This window comes from Cynara cardunculus (genome assembly GCF_001531365.2).
Source record: "Cynara cardunculus var. scolymus isolate 2C chromosome LG 5, CcrdV1, whole genome shotgun sequence".
Lineage (NCBI taxonomy): Eukaryota > Viridiplantae > Streptophyta > Magnoliopsida > Asterales > Asteraceae > Cynara > Cynara cardunculus.
In genome coordinates, this window is record NC_037532.1 from 28,989,626 (window position 1) to 29,008,514 (window position 18,889).

Consider the following 18,889-nt stretch of genomic DNA (forward strand, 5'->3'; position numbering starts at 1 on the left):
GTTCTCCGGCACGTTCATTTATTGTTTTTGCAAAAATGATTCCAATAATTTTCTCCTATGAGATTTTTTAGAAATCAAGTAAAACGAGCGGAAATTAAGCAGAATCCGTCGTCCAGAAGCAATAAAAAGCAGAAAATGAGCATACCTGTCGACATAAGCAATAATGAGCAGTAACTAGTAGCAACGTCCAACAAGCAAAATCGGTCATCCAATAGAAGCATACAAATCGAATTAGGGAAATACACTTGTGTAGTCGTGTTAAGGAAATAAGGGGGCATAATCAGATTGAGTTTGGTTGACCTAGTTGAATTAAATTTGGGTTTTGAGCTCTAAATTGGACTAATAATATATGTATTTATTTTTCAGCTCTAAATTGGACTACACCATGCCACTACTTCACTCACTGCACATCTCTACTACGACCATGCTACTATCGTTATTGTCATGCCCCTAACCTAACCCCCACAACTACACCATTATTGTCGTCGTTACAATTGCTACTCACCCCCACCCCACTCTACTTTACCCCAACCCACCACTAACAACCATGACACTATTGTTGCCGTCATACCCACCCACTCCCAGCCACCTGACCACCATCCCACCACTGTCGTCGTGACAGCTACCACCCCGCCACCCATCTACACCGCCCTGCCCCGTCGTCCCATCTCGCCCCTAACTTAACACCCACCCACACCACTATTGTCGCATTCACAACTGCCACTCACCCGCACCCCACCTTATCTAACCCACCACTAAACACCATGCCACTATTGTTGTAGTCATACCACCCACTCCCAGGCCGCAACCACCCGACCACTATCCCACCATTATCATCGTCACAACTACCACCCCATCATCCTACCACTATAGTTGTTACAACTACCACCCTGCCACACACTGCTCCACTCTAGCCCCACCCCCACCGACTCGCAAGGGAGAGGCAAGAGTAGTAGGGGCGAGATGGTGGGACAGGGTTCGAGTAGGGGTGGGGCAGAATGATAGCCGTGACGACGACAGTAATGACATGGTGGTTGGTAGGATGTGAACAGGGCGATGGGTGCGATAGTTCAAACAAAGATGGTTATTCCGATTCTTTTGAGAGATTTCATTCCAATTCCTACCAACCAAACACGCAGTCAAATTCCGTCAAATTCCATTCGAACAATTCCTTCAAAGTCAAATTTCGTTGATGGATTCCAATTCCATTAATTTTTATTCTGTGAACCGAACACCCCCTTATACTCAAAAGTAGGAATTCGCCTAAGGGACAAAAATAGTAAAGAGATGCAGACCATAAATACGAAAACCCACTGTTTGCAACCCAGGATTTCTATTTTATCATATATTATTTCTTGTTACGGAGCCCGTAAAGTGAAAGAAATCATTTTATCTACTAATAGTGGACAAATTGGTGTCTATCAGACAACAATTAGCCAATCTAGATTGTAGTTTCAAAACCATAGGGATGAAATACGAAATTTTTAACAAACCACAAGGACGAACAACGTAATATACTCTATTTTTAAGCAAAAAAAAAATAGAAATTAATTCCACCTTTTCTGGTGTGGCCGTTCTCCCTCCTCCCCCAAACCCTTTAATTCATAGATATCTGTAAACCGGAAAACCAGAATCCACTCTCGCCTGAAAACCAGACACACTACACTTCGAAACTGCTATCGGTCATGCGTTACAAAATAGATGTAGCATGAATGCAATCCATTGGTGGTTTTATAAACACTTTGGCAACCAAACAAATCTCCTACAATTTGTTCTTCAAATTGTTTTTTCCATAAAAATGATCCTTAGGGCGAAGTAGGTTTTCGTCATCTCTTTGTTCTTATTATCATCATCATCATCATCATTGCGGCGTTGTTTCATTCGCTTTGTAGAAATCTTAGGGTTTCTGAGAGATTGTTTATGAAGTATGTCTTCCATTGCTAAACCAGTGTTCATAGTTTCATTTGATCATTTTGCAGGTTTCTACACTCACTTTTTAAGTCATTTTGGTTCTTATTACACTTGTTTTAGATATAAAATTTGTGGTGTTCTGCTCTAATTATTCTTTTTTACTCTGGTAGCAGTCAATTGAAGGATTTGTTGGGAGTTCATCTGCGCTCATTATCAATCACGATTTACAGGTATTTGTGCCCAAATTTACCTGATATTTAATTCAACAGATGTTCATACAAAATTTTTGTGGATCTGTTCATCAGCTGTTGTTTTTTTTGGTTAAATGTTTGAGGAAGAGAATTTCTCTCATGAAAATCTTATCCAGTGGCTAAACCACTGGGTAGCAAACCTAAATTTTTATCAGTTGAGCTACCCCGAGGGTTTGCCCTGTTCCATTGAATGTTTCAAACCTTGGTTATCATCTGTGTATCCAGGCGTTTCATTTGACTGAACAAAATTTGGATCCACTATAGGCAAAAAAATATTTTGAGGGAAGACCTTCGGTATCATGACCATGTTTCCATGATTTGAAGTTCTTTCATGTTAAAAGAAAGAGCTAGCTAACACCAGCATTTCCATCCCGATTTAACATCTTCTAAAGTGTAAAGGGTAATATGAAATAAGAATCTTTCTGGTTGTGCATGCATCCACAATCCCTTATGTTTAATCAATTTATCCTATACGATAGTTAGGTATTTCATTTTCTTGAGTATGAATTGAGGTATAAGCACACTGACTGTTTCTGCCTTTGAAACAATATATGTATGAGTGAGGATCTGATCATCACAAGATGACTAGTTTTTCTCCCTTTTTGGACCATGACTTCGGTTGAGTTTTACTATATGATCTTAAAGGTAGCAATTAGGACAAGTGGTCTCTTTGGTGTTTGGTACGATTAGAACTGGACATGACAAGACTGGAAAAGTTGCCCTTTAACAAAAATGTTTGATGATTTTATATATCATATAATAGTTGTAAATGACACATTAAACCAAATGCCGTATTAGATTTATATCAAATGAGGGTAGATTGATAAATTTTTTAGTTCTATTTCGTTCTTGTCCCAATAGGTGGAACAAAAAAAAGCCTTTTTGTCCCATGTCGCATCAAACATGGAACGGAGTTTTTGTTATGTCCCATGCTGCGCCACACATGGGACAATGAGTTTTTTATGTCCTGTCCAATCCCATAACTATCGCAGTTTATATAGCAAGGACGGAAGAATGATATGATCGAAAGGTTTGTGATCTCATTTCTTTTACACAAGGAGCATGATAAGTAATCCTATAATCGGCTCCGCAAATGCTAAATGCAATCAATCTACATATACTACATGCAACAAAATATCCTACATGCCATCTAGGTCACAGAAACGTTAAAAGAAATTTAATTGGTCAACTGAAGATGTTTCTAGTGTATTCTATGTAGATAGCAAGTTGGATAGAATTGAAGCTAGTAGCACATGATTTGATGCTATTTGTCTATTGTTTGAATGTTTATCTAAGTCTAACTTAACAGGATCCCGGAAGTAAAGTTGGTCCAATTTCTGGAAATGAAAACCGCACACTGAATTCCTGTAGATATCTTGCCTCATAAACAATGAAAACCTTTATATTATAGGAAATGAGTTTTTTGATAAATGGTCAACCAATAATCTTTCTGGAAATATACCGACTAAACAGTAAACGGATATAAGCATGCAGATCAAAGTTCTCCTTCTGGATAGTTGTATATTTTGTCTCTATTAGTTGTTGATTTGTAGCCTTATGATTTGTTTCTTGATTACAACAATGTCACTGCATGTTGAAGTTTGTTAACCAAATATTCATTTGCCATTACCAGGTTATTATTTTGTTTGAGTGCCTTTGTCTTCACAATCCTTATAATCTATGTTATATAAAGGCAGGTTCATTTGAGAACCCTAAATTTTTTGAGAACCAATCATTCATGAGTTATTCATGATGAATATGATAGTGTATCGTGATAGATTCATCATAAATAATGAAAGTGCATGATATTCATGAATATTTGGTGCATTCATCGAGAATAATTCATGAATAGTTGGTTCTCGTCATCCTCAAAATATTTACGGTTCCTAACTGAACTTTCCCCTTGTATATCTATGCACATATCTTGATCACAAGTACCATAGTTTTTAGTTGCAGGTACCATGTGAGTGTGCAACCTACTGAATATGCTGGAATTTCTTGGTTCGTATATATTTTTCTTCTATACTTGGTATGTGTCTCGGAGGTTGAATCCTTCCAGGTCTTTCACGTAGGCCTGCACCCCTTCTCCAGTCTAGGCTTTCTCTATGTTTATATAACCACACATAGATATCTAACATCTCATTGCCCATAAAGATATGACTAACTTCATTTTTTAGATAAAATGTTGCGAAAGGGAGAAAGTCAACTTAGAGTCGGTCGCGAAAATCCTCAACAACAACATTTTAGGACATCCTGGGTTCGATTTGCTGGGGTGAATTTCCATAATACACCACAAATAGAATGGGCATGTCCAACCCGAGTAAGAAATGATGAATGACTTCTCAATGTCTTTTGACTTTATATAACAGTAATTTGAGTAAAGTTTAGGAGGTTTTTACTTCATAATTAAAAGAAATGTTGCATTCCCTCCCTCTAAATGAAACAGTTTATGGTGGACCCTAATTGGGAGATGGAAGCTGGCTCAGAGAGTCAAGAAACACATATCCAACGCCAAAGAGAATCAAGAATTGCTGAAGTAATCTATCTTCACCACTCCGACGTTCCTGCCAAGTAAGACCTCTCCTTTTGCTGCTCTATTCTTGTAAGGCTATGTTTGGTAAATTAGTTGTTGGCCGAAAAACTAAATGTTTGTTGATAAACTAATCACGTTTGGTAAAAAAATAGCAGATAAGTTATATAACAATGTAAAATGACCTAAAAGGACGTGCTGAAATTAATTGGATAATAAATATAAGGGCATAATTGGAAAATAGTTGAAAATCCCCTTAAACTTAATGAAACGCTACGTGAAGTAGCTTTTCAGAAGCTAGCTTATGGCTAACAACATGGGGTTCTTTCAATAAGCTCAAAAAAATAAGTTAGCATATGTTTATCAAACATGATCTAATCTTTACTATTTAAAAATAAGTTTTCGACCCATTAATACAACATATGCAAGTGAAGATGAATCCATTGCTAAAACCCGTGAAAACTAACAGGAAAATGGGAAGTTGTTGGACTTCTTAAATTAATATGCATATGCTCATTCACATTCCCCTACTTTCTTGTAGCCCATCTGTTGCATCAGATGCACTCGGTTTATATGTTGATGATAGTCGTGTCCCTATAGTCCCCCTGGACGCCATCAATGACGATATGTTACCTGATGATGGTGGTAACCTTCTAATGACATTGATCCCCACTGCAAAAGTAGAAGAAACAACTAAACAACCTCTTACCTTCCCTCCTCTATCCCCACAAGTCAATGGTCAAACTCTTTTACACAGAGATGAAGTCACGAGAACAGCTGTGGCACTTGTTGCCTTGATCAAATCTAAAGAGCCCGGAAGTCAAATTGACCTCGAGCTGCTTATCCAGCTTCTTCGCAACCCAGACATGCTCGAGCAGTTGATGATGGAACATGGACTCTCATCCAATCAGAGTTCGATAGTCATTTCTGCTCTACCTAAAAAACGATCATCTGTCCCCATGTCCATTCCAAGGCCATCTAGGAGGGAACTTCATCCGGTTGTCACAGGATCCACATCCCTCTCGATTCCAGGACCACCGAAACCGAAGGCCGCTGAAACCACGTGGTCTCTGTCGGTCCCATTTGCCCATTCTATGTCTCGAGAGGTTAAATCCATGATCGACCAAATTGATAGGAACTCGGGAAGTCAAAGTAACGAGTCAATACCAGTGAAACAGAAGGCCTATGTGCCCATCCCCAGCTCCATTTCCTCCGAATATAATACGGGTGAAGTGAGGGAACTCATCAATGAGTATAGAGTCCCATTAAGGGTTGATTATGTGAAACCTGGGAGTTCGTCTTCACCATCTGCTGCAACAACTGTGATGAAGGACTCACATTACTATAGGAGACTTATCTCGAAACATGGGGTGACTCGAGAGAATTCCAACCCTCAAGGATCTCTGAAAAGAATTGGTGTGAGCCTAGTTGAACAGCGACCACCATGTGTGTATTTTAATAGTCCTAGAGGTTGCAAGCATGGGCCTAGTTGCTGGTTTCAACACATCAAGGTGAACATGGACGGAGGTAGTCGGGGAGTGGAAGAGCAGCAGAGAGCGAAAAGGATGAAAGCTTTAGGCGGAAATTTTGGTAGACATACGTAACATCTTTACACTTACGGGTTGGGTAGGAAATTTTGGTATGAACTCGAAACTAAATTTTGTAGTTGTTGGAGAAGCCTTTCACACGTAGTTTCGGTTTTTCTTTCGAAGTTGTCAACAGTTTTATGGGTTTCTTTTAAGTTGTGAATCTTCTTCTTAATACAGAAAGAGTTCTTAGAGCAACCTTTGTGATGTTCATTTTTGTTCCATTCAGGGTTGTGTTGTCTCGGTCTATGTTTAGGGGCTGGTTTGGTTGGTTTACCATTATGTTCTGAATGGATAAATCTATTCATGCGGATTAATCCATCCGTATAGATTAGAAAAGATTTTGTTTAGGAGGGTTTTCTTAATAAATGAAAGGAGCATGTTTGTTTTCTAATTGAGAGGAGCAGGTTGTGATTTTTTTTGGCTTTCTGTATAATGTTCACCTCTAGAAGCTTATTGAATAAACCACTTTCTATATCATTAAGCCACTACAAACAATCGTATATAACACGACTGAATAAGCTATGAATTTCATTAAGCTGCTAACAAACAAGCCTGTAGTCCAGTCTTGTTCTGTATCACATACCAAATTCATCCATTCAAGTCCCTTCTCTATCTACCTCCCTTAACTAGCCACGTCCCTAACATAAAAATTTGTGTAAAATGACATGAGGACCAAAGGGTCGTTTACCTAAATGCTTACTCGTTAAGTGCTTACCGATAAGATTCAACATTATAATTAATTTTGATGCGTAAGATTTTAGTACATCAAAACATATCGAATGCAACAAGTTACTGGGTAAGAATCGTCATCCTTACTTACCGGATAAGACTCTTTATCCTTTTCATTGCTCTTACCTAGTAAGATTATTGGCCCTTCTCATGTTCATCCGATAAGGAAATTTATCCGGTAAGCATTTACCAAATAAGTGCTTAGTAAACGGCCCCTAAAGTTTTAAAGAGGAGTTATTTAAGACGAGAAATGAAAGAAAGGACCACCACCGAAGTTGGGTATGGATGGTTGTTCATAAATGAGTGAGTTCACACAAAAACCAAAAATACCATAACAAGGTTCAAAGTTACAATGAAGAATGGAAGAAGGAAAAGACAAGACGCGGTCTTTATTGTTTGAAAATGGCATAATATGCCAAGAAAGAGAGAGAGAGAGAGAGAGAGAGAGAGATTGAGAGAGATTGAGATCAAGCAGTTCTGATGATGATGTGAACTCCACTGTCGGTGTCCACAATATCACTCATTTCACCAACTTTCAATGCGTATGTTGCTTCCTCAAATGGCTTCTACATCTGGTTTCTTCCAAATGATCCTGCATATCAATCAAACAATCAATTCTCTTACTTATGTTTTTTAGAAATATGCAACTCCTGTAAGGCTCTTTCTGTAATTTCCCATAAGAAACCAAACATCAGGAGTGGTATTATATTCATGCGAATAACCATCACAAAGGTAAGAAGATGCTAGCAAACCAATAAGAAGCGACCATCATTGAATACCAAATGCTTATTGGGTAAGCTCTTATGGGATGTTACTGACCAACAACTTTTACCCGGTAAGTAAGGAAATGACTTTTACCCGGCAAGCGCTTACCGCATAAAAGAGGTTTACCAACAATCAATTTTGATGGCCAAAAATGTTATCGAATTAGGTACATGAGAGTGTGATTATTGCAGGTAAACAGCCCTAAAGACTACATTTTAAAACAAACAAACTTCCTTTTACACATAGAACTCAATTACGACAAATTTGCATACAAGTAGATATAGTTAAATGAAAATAGAACTAAAACCAACTCAAGAAGCAAGTAGACTCAACTGAGTTAAAGACAAATTCTCAAATAATTAGTTTGGTAGTTATCGCATGAGGAGTAAAGAATCATGTGCTCCAACGCCATAGTAGTATCGCATTTGGTGTTCCCATCTTCCAAAGCCAATCAACCCTATATTTTCCCATTTCAACTAAAATACTTTCTAGAATCATCAGAATCCAATTTCCAACTATTATTGCTACATGCCAGCCTGCCAGGCTAGTTGTTTATATGGGTTTAACCAGAGAATTAAGGTGCACCAACTGCATAAAGCGAGAATTTTCAGAGTTAGGCCTAAAGATGGAAAGGTGAGGCAAAGTTTAGTAATGCCTTAACCTTCTACTTCTGACTACAAGCAAACAGGCACATATAATCTTCATATTGGCTTTGTGCTACTGGTCTTATTGTTGACTGTCAACTAATCACTAAAAGATCCCTCCACCTGATTGCTCAATAAGCATATACTTTGTACGATTGTCGATTGGTTATTTTGAGGTTCATTTCGCATCCTCTGATTATGCCCATGGGTTTCTTAATCAGATATTTGTGCTTGAACTACTCACACGGATTTTCTCTAACATGATGCCTACAAATCACTCTAGATCTGTAAAAGGTAGACAAAAAGCCTTGAACTCCACCTCCCGATCCCAGAATCCATGTGTGCATTCATAGGTAAATAAGCTTCCAACTCAAACTAATTGGATTTCATTTTGGAATATGGGAAGACAATAGGGATTGGCTAATTACATTAATGAATCTTAAGCCACATTTGCGAGCAGAATACCCCAATTTTCCAATAAAAATGCTGGCCGACTGATAATTGAGTTTCTACTTCATCTAGTTTATAACAGCTTCACATCACAATATCAGTCGACATTCAAACTAGTTGGATTAAATTTAAAGCATACAGGTATTAGGATTTCAACAATTAAACAACTCTATCCTCAACTACGTAAGAGATTTACACAAGTAAAAGAACCATGAGAATAGACTAACAAGTATGTCTATATAATTATAAAAGCATCAATAATTTACTAATTTCACAAATCAAGCAACCAATTTCTTATCTAAATGAAATTCTGTGATGAAAAATAAAAAGATGCGTTAGGCGGTTAGGGATTAGGACAGACCGAGATCTCCACCGCGCTTAGCAGAGCTGCAATCGGAGTAACGAGATGCGACGTCCTCAAACTTGGACTTCCCAGAAACGATGTCATCCTGGAGAGATTTGAGCTGAGCGACAGCGGCGTCTCTAGTGGTGTTGCTGATGTTCCGACCTTCTGGATCCTTCCAGGAAGCCTTACGCCGAGATCCTTGGTGCTTTATCAGTATGTGCAATGCCCTAACTTTATCAGAGGAAGAAAGCGACATCTTCGATTTCTTCTTGTGGTGGTGGTGGTTGTGTTTAGTATGATGATCCGCGACGGCACTCCGATCCGATGCTTTCTTTCTCTTGCGATCGGGGTCAATTGTTGACGATCTCGAGGGTTTTTCCGTTGTGACGGCGGCCGTTCACGGCGATCTTTCGAGACTGGTGCGTGAAAGAGAGTGATAGTGTGTGTGCGCGTGTAGAGTTACGTAGGCGTGCGAAAAAGGATGCTTTGTGGGTCTCCAGTGTTAATGGCGTCGTTTTAGGCATTCATGTCAGCCGACTTAAAAATATAAAAATAGACCCTTCAAGTTTTATAAATATAAAAAAAAACCCTCTTTACTCTAGTGATGGATATCCATAAACTTTGACATTGGTTTCCGTTTGTCGGTTTGTATCCGGTTAAATCTACTCGTTGACCGATATGTATTGGTCAATTTCTTTGGTAATATATACAAATATAATCAAATTAATACCAGAGATCGTCCATCAAATACTAAGGGGGCGTTTTTAATATACAACTTGAGGGGTAAATGATAATTATGTACGAGACTTAAAACCATAAAAAGGAAACCTAAAACTAAAACACTAAATAGGTAAATACTTACTCTCATCCCTATACACGACTCCTAATTAACACACAAGTTTGTGTGTGTATATGTCGCCTGGGGATACACCATGAAAAACGTCGTAACTCGTAAAGCTTGAGACTTGACCTCGCCACTTGGTTTTTACTAGCAATAGTCATCAACCTCACTTGTTTTATCAGGTAAGATTTCCAACCATCAAAACGACATAGTAAATTTGTTGTTAAGCGTTTCTTATATGATAATTATTAACCGAGTAGGAGTCATCACTCTCATTTACTAGATAAGATTTTCAGTGTGACAGTGTGGCTATGAACGTTGTGCAAAGTCAATGTTTGGATAATGTGGATGTCTACTTGATTGTTGTATCTCTTTGATGACTATTCACTATAAATGCTTTATTTGCTGATTGTGAAAGCAAGGGAATTCACTAGACATTTTGGTCTAACCCTCGTTTTTCGAAACTAAACCATTTTCAGGTAAGTTCCACGTGGAAAATTCATCAAAGGGGAAGGGGAAGGGGAAGGGGAAGATATGGTTCGTTCGAGGGATGGCTTGGTGTTTTATGTTTAAGTTGTCCTTATCTTTGTAATAGTTCTCAGTGGTGGATGTCATTTACTCATTGTAAACTGTTTGAGATGTATGGACAAACCTTGTACTTATTACATCTGATACCAGTTTGTCTTTATTATATGAATATGACCCTTTTGGTTTTTTGAGTTGTTACAATGTTCTTGCAATTTTATCTTATATTTAATTTGAACAATAGGTAATTCTGGTCTAAAGAGGTGGAATTCATGGAAATAAATCGTCATCAATAATGCAAAATCATGACCCGATCAAAGCAAGACATTTTTGGCAGGTTAGTAGTCTATTTGAGCCTACCAATTGGATTATTTGATACATATATACATACGAATACCAATACATATGTACATATACATGTTCATATATGAACCATTATGCATTAGGAACAAGCTAGGGTTAAAATTCACATGTGAATCTATATTAGGATTCAAATATTCACATATGAACCTATATATATACATTATCACAGTATGATAATGGTTTATTGAGAACTTTTGCATTTGGGTACATTTCAAATGATCAACATCAATATTCCTGTTCAAATATGAGATTTGGATAAATGAAATTTAATTAAATTTATTTATTGTAAAATTGCCAATGATTTTATGGTAGAAAACAAAATAAAAAATTGATGATTATCAATATCCAAAAAAGATTATAAATTTTTTTTGATTTCTTTTTCCATAATTTATCTTAATTAGTAAAAAAAAGGTTTGAAAATCAAAATTCTAATCTAACGGTTGAAAACACATATCTCATTATTAACATTTTTATGTTTCAACCACAAGGGTGGTGCCTGATTGATTTGAGCTTGGCTCCAAAGGTCAAAAGTACCTGAAGGTTTTAAGTTCAAATCCAAAGAGGAATAAAAATCCCCTTGGCCACAAAAATTTAAATGCGGTGACTTCGTGCTATCTGCAAAGCAGGTGGTCGTCTTAGGATTAGTCAGCTACTCAGCTCGCATAGCAGGTTGAATATCCAGGTTAATAAAAAAAACATTTTTATGTTTCTTATTTAGAAAATATAAATGAGAATATGGAGTTGTAGTTACCTTTCTTAGTTTAGGTTTCTATAATTGAACGGTCCATCATGTAGGGGTGAAGTAGGGTGGGTGGGTATGCATGTTTGTGACCAATTTGGGAGGAGTTAATGCCTCAAGTTTGTGTTTATTGTGTTTATTATGAAAATTGATTCTTGGTATTCGGAAAGTTAATTACCTTTGAAAATTTCATATTTTTATTTGTGTAGTTGACACGGTTTGCTAATAAGCACGTTAATCTGATACAATTGTTTTTTTTGGTAACTGTTAACATGGTTTTCAAGATATCTGACTTAAACAATAGCACGTGTTGCATGATTTAATTTTTTTATAACTGTGGATGTTCAGACAGCTTGCGTACACCTCTACTAATTCAATGGAGCCTTGAAATTAGCAAACATGTTTGAAACACTTTTGATGTGACGTAGTGGTCTAATCCAACCCTTTTAAATGCATAGATTTTCTTGTAAACGCGTAGATTTCAATGTCCCAGCGGCGCTAGGAGTTTAATATTGTTTCACGTGGAATTGGACATGTAGATCCCACAAGAGTAACATGGCCATAGAACTAGTTTCGTGTGGTGTTTTAGTAGAACCCAAGTGTTAATATGTGGTCAGAAATTCATGACACTTCTTGACAATGATGGTTCATCGACCCTTGACAATTCCAATCTCGATCAAGAACATGGGATGATCCAAACATTATGGTACCCTGAGCTCGACCATTTGTACGATGTCATGAACCATGACTATAGTGGCAACACCAAGGTTTCGATTGATTGAAGCTACAATAAGACCATGGGATGTGTCTAGCTGTGAAGTGTACGTATCCTAAGGGGTTGTTTGATTTAACGAAATATTCTTAAATGATTTGGATTTTTGTAGAAGAATTTGAAATTAGAAGGATTATGAAACTCTGGCCTTTTTGGTTTGTAAGATTTAAAATGAAATTGAATTCCATCCTTTGTAGATAATTTATAAAAATAAATAAATTATGAAATAATTAAAAAAATAATTAAATCAGTTTTTATTAACTGATTATTACATGACGACGTTTTAACATATTTTGAAACATTATTACATACAAATCCCATTAAATATCAACTACACCTGTGGGATTTCTAGATCGAATGTTTGTGTGAATAGAAAGAAAATTATTAAGGGTAAAATTTTCATTTAGTTAACTAAAAAGTGTAATTATTATACATGTCTAAAATAATGTGTCATTTATATTGTGGGCACTTATTATTTTTTCTTTGATTAACCTGGATATCCAAACTTGATATGTGAGTCGACTAATCCCAGGGCGACCACCTGCTTTACGGGTAGCCTGGAGTCACCGCATTTAAACCTCCGTGGCCACAAGAGGATTTTTATCCCTCTTTGGATTTAAACCTAGGAACTCCAGGTACTTTTAAACTTTGAAGCTCAAGTTAAAACCAATCAAAGACTACCCTTATGGTTTGAACACTTATTTTGAAACAGAAAGAATACAAACTAATAAAAAATATATGTTTAGTGAGCAGCTTTAACCTAACTGATAAAAAGATGGACATCCGTACACCACCCACTTTCCATGACGCATAATTTGCCTCTTTTATGATGGTTGCAAGGACCATTACGGTGAGGCCGCTCCAGGGTCGTACCTTTTTGCAGAATAATTATATCTACGAGTACTTTTCGGAGTCAATTACAAGTTTGGTCCTCAAACTATTTGTTAATTTGCAGTTTTAATGGATTGGTCTTTTTTATTGTATGGTTGGTTCAAAATAGTTATTTTAAAGTTTTAGGGGTCGTTTACTCAAATGTTTATCCAGTAAGTGTTTATCGATAGGATTCAACATTATAATTTATTTTGATACCTAAAATTTTAGTACATCAAAACATATCGAATGCAACAAATTACTGGATAAGAGTCGTCATCCTTACTTACCGGGTAAGATTCTCTATCATTTTCATTGCTCTTACCCGGTAAGATTTTTGGCCCTTACCAAAGGGCTTTCGGTCTAGCGGTATCGTAGCCCTTGGCTTCCTAGGAGGTCAAGGGTTCAAACTTCACCAAAGGTGAGGAGGGTGTGTGAGTTTATTTGTTGCATTTGCCGTATATAAATATTATATACTTCAAAAAAAAAAAAGATTCTTGGTCCTTCTCATGTTTATCCGATAAAGAAATTTATCCGATAAGCACTTACCAAGTAAATATTTAGTAAATGGTACCTTAGTCCCTACATCCTATGCATTTCCTATGTTTAATGTACTTCTTATAAATTTTGTGTTCTTTTATATGTTATAATCTTTTTTATGGTGATTTGGATTAATGTAAATATATATTAAAATGAAATTAGTTGTGAAAAATGGTTAAATTACACGAACATCATAAACAGATAGGTGAAAACTATAATTGTAAATGAATCGAAATAACATGAATCATGTTCATGTTTGTTTGTTTAACTGTACCAAACGCATGAACAACCACAGACACATAAACGAACAGTTTTTGTTGTGTTCGTTCATTGAAAAAAATTAAGCGTATTGATGTTTGTTTAATGTCTGTTCACTAAGATGTTAAACAAACATAAATGAAAACTAGACGAACATATACTTTTTGTTATTGTTCGTTCATCAAGGAAATTAACATTTTCGTTCATTAACATGTTTAACAACTATAAATGAAAAATAAACGAATGAACGTAGATGAACTAAAAATCTATAATATATTTTAAATCAATTAACAATTTTGTTATTAATATATGCACATATGAATAATCGAACACAAATGAATTAACTTTAACATATGGATATAGACGAATCTTCACGAACGTGACTGAACGAATGAGACCATTATTTGTATTCGTTCATTTAACTAAACAAATAGACTATGTGCACATTATGCATGATGTGCATATGCAAACGAGTAAGTTTTGAGGTCATATATATTATATATTTTTATATGCATCACTATGTAACTGGATAGTTAACCGTGACATAAGTTAGTTTGACACACGTCTACTTGTGGCTGGTATAATGTATATTTCTCTGTACAATCTAGTACATGTAAATGAGTTCCCGTTGCACTAGTAAAAACAAATATAAAACATTTATGATTTATGAATTTAGAGATGGCCAAATGTTTCACGCCCGGTCTGGGACCGGCTCGGTCCGAAACCGATTGTGATCGGTTTGGGACCGTCGGTTAAGGACTGGTTATGGTTTTCATCCAAAAACAAGGTCCGGTCCGGTCCGGGACTCGTTAGTATTTTCGATGAGATCGAGACCGGTCCGGATTGTTACTGTTTCAACCAGGACTAGTTTTTTGCCATGTCTATGTATGATTATGGTTCAAGATCATGGTTGGTTTGAGAATTAAGGTCAAGCTGCAGTAACAAAATATGTTATGAACCGAAACCTAGTCATACAAATCGGTTATGAAATTTTTCGTTTTAAAAAATATCTGGTTTGACATCACAATTTAATTATTATTATATGTATCAAAAAAGAAATTAGTGGACCTTTGTAGTCAAATCAAAGGAACCGAACTTGTCAAAATAAGATTAATGTAGATCAGTATAAAGGACATGTTTGGAACATGTACCCGTGTGATGTTACAATTCCTAAAGTGTCATCACCATAATTTTTAACCAATTAAGTTCAATGAATTTAAGTTTATTCAAAATAAATCCCTCATTTGCGAAAAAATTGATGTGACTCGTCAGATGAAATATAACAGTAAAGATAAAACAAAAGAAGATATCACATCTTTAACGTATTAGGTATGCTTGTATTTTAGCTAACTTGTCCATTTCCATTTAGTTAATGAACAAGTGGGTCGGTGCGAAACTTTGGTTCTGTTGCCAGGCAGAGCTCTTAGTGGACGACCGACTATTGTCCTCTGCTTCCAGTAAGTTTGTGAACAGCCAACAATTTTCAAGGAGATGTATGTAACGATGTATTTTATAGCATTTAGGTTCCTCGATATGACTTCATTTTTATGGGTTTGAATTCCATTTTCTCTGTTAACAACCCTGATATCTCAACTTATTTATGTGAAAATTAGCTAATTGAAATTACATTTTTATGGTTATCAGATCCATAAGTAGATTAACAGATTTAGCTAAAAATAGAATGGAATAAATGATTCGAAAATTACGCAAATATCATATTCTTTACAGTATTTTAAATGGTTTTATTTAAAAAAAATATCATAATTGAAATAGGATTTGATATATTAATTATTTATTAGAAGGGTACTCGCGCAATGCAGCGAGATACATCTCGATTTTAATGTTATATTTTATTATTTGTCTCTGTCGATGTTATAATACGATTTTATGTGTTTTTAAGAAAGCAATAATGATTTTATTTTTGAATAAAATCTAAATTTGAAGATATCATAAAAAATTGAAAAAATATATATGAATGTCAATATCAAATCAATTATTTAAAATTTCTCATTTTTTATGTAATTTTTTTATTTTTTTATTATAATTTAATTTAAGTTTAATAATGAAATAATTTATTTTTGATTTAATATATAACATTTTATAAAGATAAAAATTAAGTATTCTGTTAGAACTCAATGATTATCCTAATTATATTTTAGAATTTTTATATTTAAAATGAAATGTTTATCATGTATTTGATTGTGTTTATCTGCAGTTAGTTACACAAATTTAGATATGGAGCTTTAATAAGTTGTACYTAYGCAYAATCTACTTGTAATCTTGAGTTTTAAGTAACATGCATTAATAAACAGTACTTTATGCATAAAAAATGGTTTTTAAGAGTTTTTGTCAAATGCTTTATAATATTGTACAGATTAAGTAACATGCATTAATAAACAGTACTTTATGCATAAAAAATGGTTTTTAAGAGTTTTTGTCAAATATGTATTTATGACAAAATAACCATTAATGAGAGAAGTAAAGAGTGTCAGAGTGACAACCTCGAAAGCAAAATCTTGAAGAGATGCCTCTGGTAACACTTCGTTGATCAGGAGGAAATCAGTCCAAATAAAACCTGTAAGTGTCATAGCAAAACTTTAGGTTAAATGCAGGTTGAGTTCCAATTGAAATACTCATTTAAGTGTCCTACTACCCAAACAGAGACTGATACACAAAATTTCAAGAAGAAGAAAAATCAGTAGGCATCACAATTTATCATTATGGAAAAAAATTCAACCATGCATACCCGACCTGTTAATCGATCAAACAATGAATCAACCAAGAATTAGGTCATGAAATAAAGAGAAACTTACCCGAGAGGATTGAGGTTTTAGCCACTTGTTTGAAGTAATTGACAGACCCGAAATCAGGCTGCGTCTGAAGCAATATATATGCATCTCTAAATTCTATTGTAGTCAATATCATCTCAATCGATATCATCTCAAAATATTTAGAGATTAAATCGAATCTGTATTCTTGAAAATTGGTTGGCGATGATATCGTTTAGGGAGGGCGATGAAATCGTTTAGGGTTTATGAAATCGAACTGGGTTAGGGATGAAATCGAATCCGTATTCTTCAAAATCTGTTGGCGATGAAATCGGATAGGAATGAAATCGTTTAGGGAGGGAATTGGGTTTCTGTTGGCGATGAAATCGAATAGGGATGAAATCGAATACGGATGAAATCGGATAGGGATGAACGGGTTTAGGGATCGCTTTAGTAGGTTGCACCATTAGCAATATAGGTTGTTTTTAAGAGTTTTAGTCAAATACTTTATAAGATAGTATAGATTATATTAAAAAAAAGTGATTGAAGGTAAACCTTAGTTAGCTCATTTCGCTTTGATCTGTCCTAAAATTTTATTCATTTTGATTTGTTATCCAAATTGTCCGACTTACTCTTTTCGTCACCCATAGGATTTGTTGTGAACTCGTGATGATACATATTTAGGGGCCGTTTACTCAAATGCTTACCCCATAAGTACTTACCGATAGGAGTCAACACTATAATTTATTTTTTTGGGTAAGATTGTAGTGCATCGAAACGATATAGTATGCAATAATTTACCCGGTAAACGCTTACCCGGGTCAGAGTCTTCACTATCACTTACTGGGTAAAACTCTCCATCATTTCACCACTCTTACTAGGTAAGACTCTCCATCCTTTTACCGTTCTAACCGGGTAAGATTCTAAACCCTTACCATGTTCATTTGGAAAAGAAAATTACCCGGTAAACACTTATCGGATAAGCATTTAGTAAACGGCCCCTTACTCTCCTCGTCTTTTAATACATGTATCATGGTATATAAAAATGAACGATTGTATAAAAATACAAAGTATTTTATTCTAATTTTTATTTTATGTAACGTATTTTAAAAACTTTTATTTATGATATCTCAAACATTTAAACTAAAATATGTTGCAAAAAATAGGAATTAAAACAATCTTAAGTGTTAACTCAACTGTTAAATAGAGGCTAGGCCACATGACTGGTTGCTAATTCGAGTCTCTTCAAGGTCATTGAGGATATTTCTTGACTCTTGTCTTCAGGTTCTCATTTAATTAGTCGATATATGTAAAAACTGATCTAGAAACATAGAATTAACAAAGAAAATGAATTAGATCAAAGTATGGTGCATTTCATGTATGCTTATATGTAACTAGGTACCTAACCATAAGGGTGGTGCCTGATTGGTTTGAGCTTGGCTCCAAAGGTCAAAAGTACCTGGAGGTCCCAGGTTAAAATCCAATTAGGAATAAAAATCCCCTTGTGGCCATGGAGGTTCAAATGCGGTGACTCCGGACTATTTGCAAAGCAGGTGATGGCCTTGATATTAGTCGGCTCGCATAGCAAGTTGAATATCCAGGTTAATCAAAAAAAAAAAAACTAAGTACCTAAATATTCGAGATCTCAAAGCTAAGATACTAAAATGAAGGTCGTAAAAATATGCTATAACAAAGAAATCGAATTAAGGTCGTAAAAATATGCTATACAAGCGTAACTACAAATTTGGTCCCTATGGTTTGTTAAAGATAACCTTTTTGTCCCTATACTTTTGAAACAATAAGATGGTCATCGTGGTTTGCAAAAATGTTCAGATTTGGTCTCTCTTTTTACAGCTGTTAAAAAAACTTCGCCAAATGAGAGGCATTTTTGTCTTTTTATCGTTTTTTTGATTTTTACCCTATCAAAGTCAGTTATATGATTTTGGTCTATATAGTTTTTGTGGGAAGGATAAAGAAGGAAAATTTAAAAGACTATAA

The 18,889-nt window shown here is 35.5% G+C and overlaps 1 protein-coding gene and 1 pseudogene across 1 annotated transcript; one reads left to right on the forward strand and one right to left on the reverse strand.

The window, feature by feature from the left end:
• Positions 1–4,599: 4,599 nt before the first annotated feature.
• LOC112512968 (zinc finger CCCH domain-containing protein 45-like) lies at positions 4,600–6,296 on the forward strand. Its single transcript, XM_025119094.1, has 2 exons — positions 4,600–4,733; positions 5,234–6,296. The coding sequence occupies exons 1-2, from the start codon at positions 4,600–4,602 to the stop codon at positions 6,294–6,296; spliced, it is 1,197 nt and encodes a 398-aa protein (XP_024974862.1).
• Positions 6,297–7,318: 1,022 nt separating this feature from the next.
• LOC112513641 lies at positions 7,319–9,659 on the reverse strand (annotated as a pseudogene).
• Between the last annotated feature and the right edge of the window lie 9,230 nt (positions 9,660–18,889).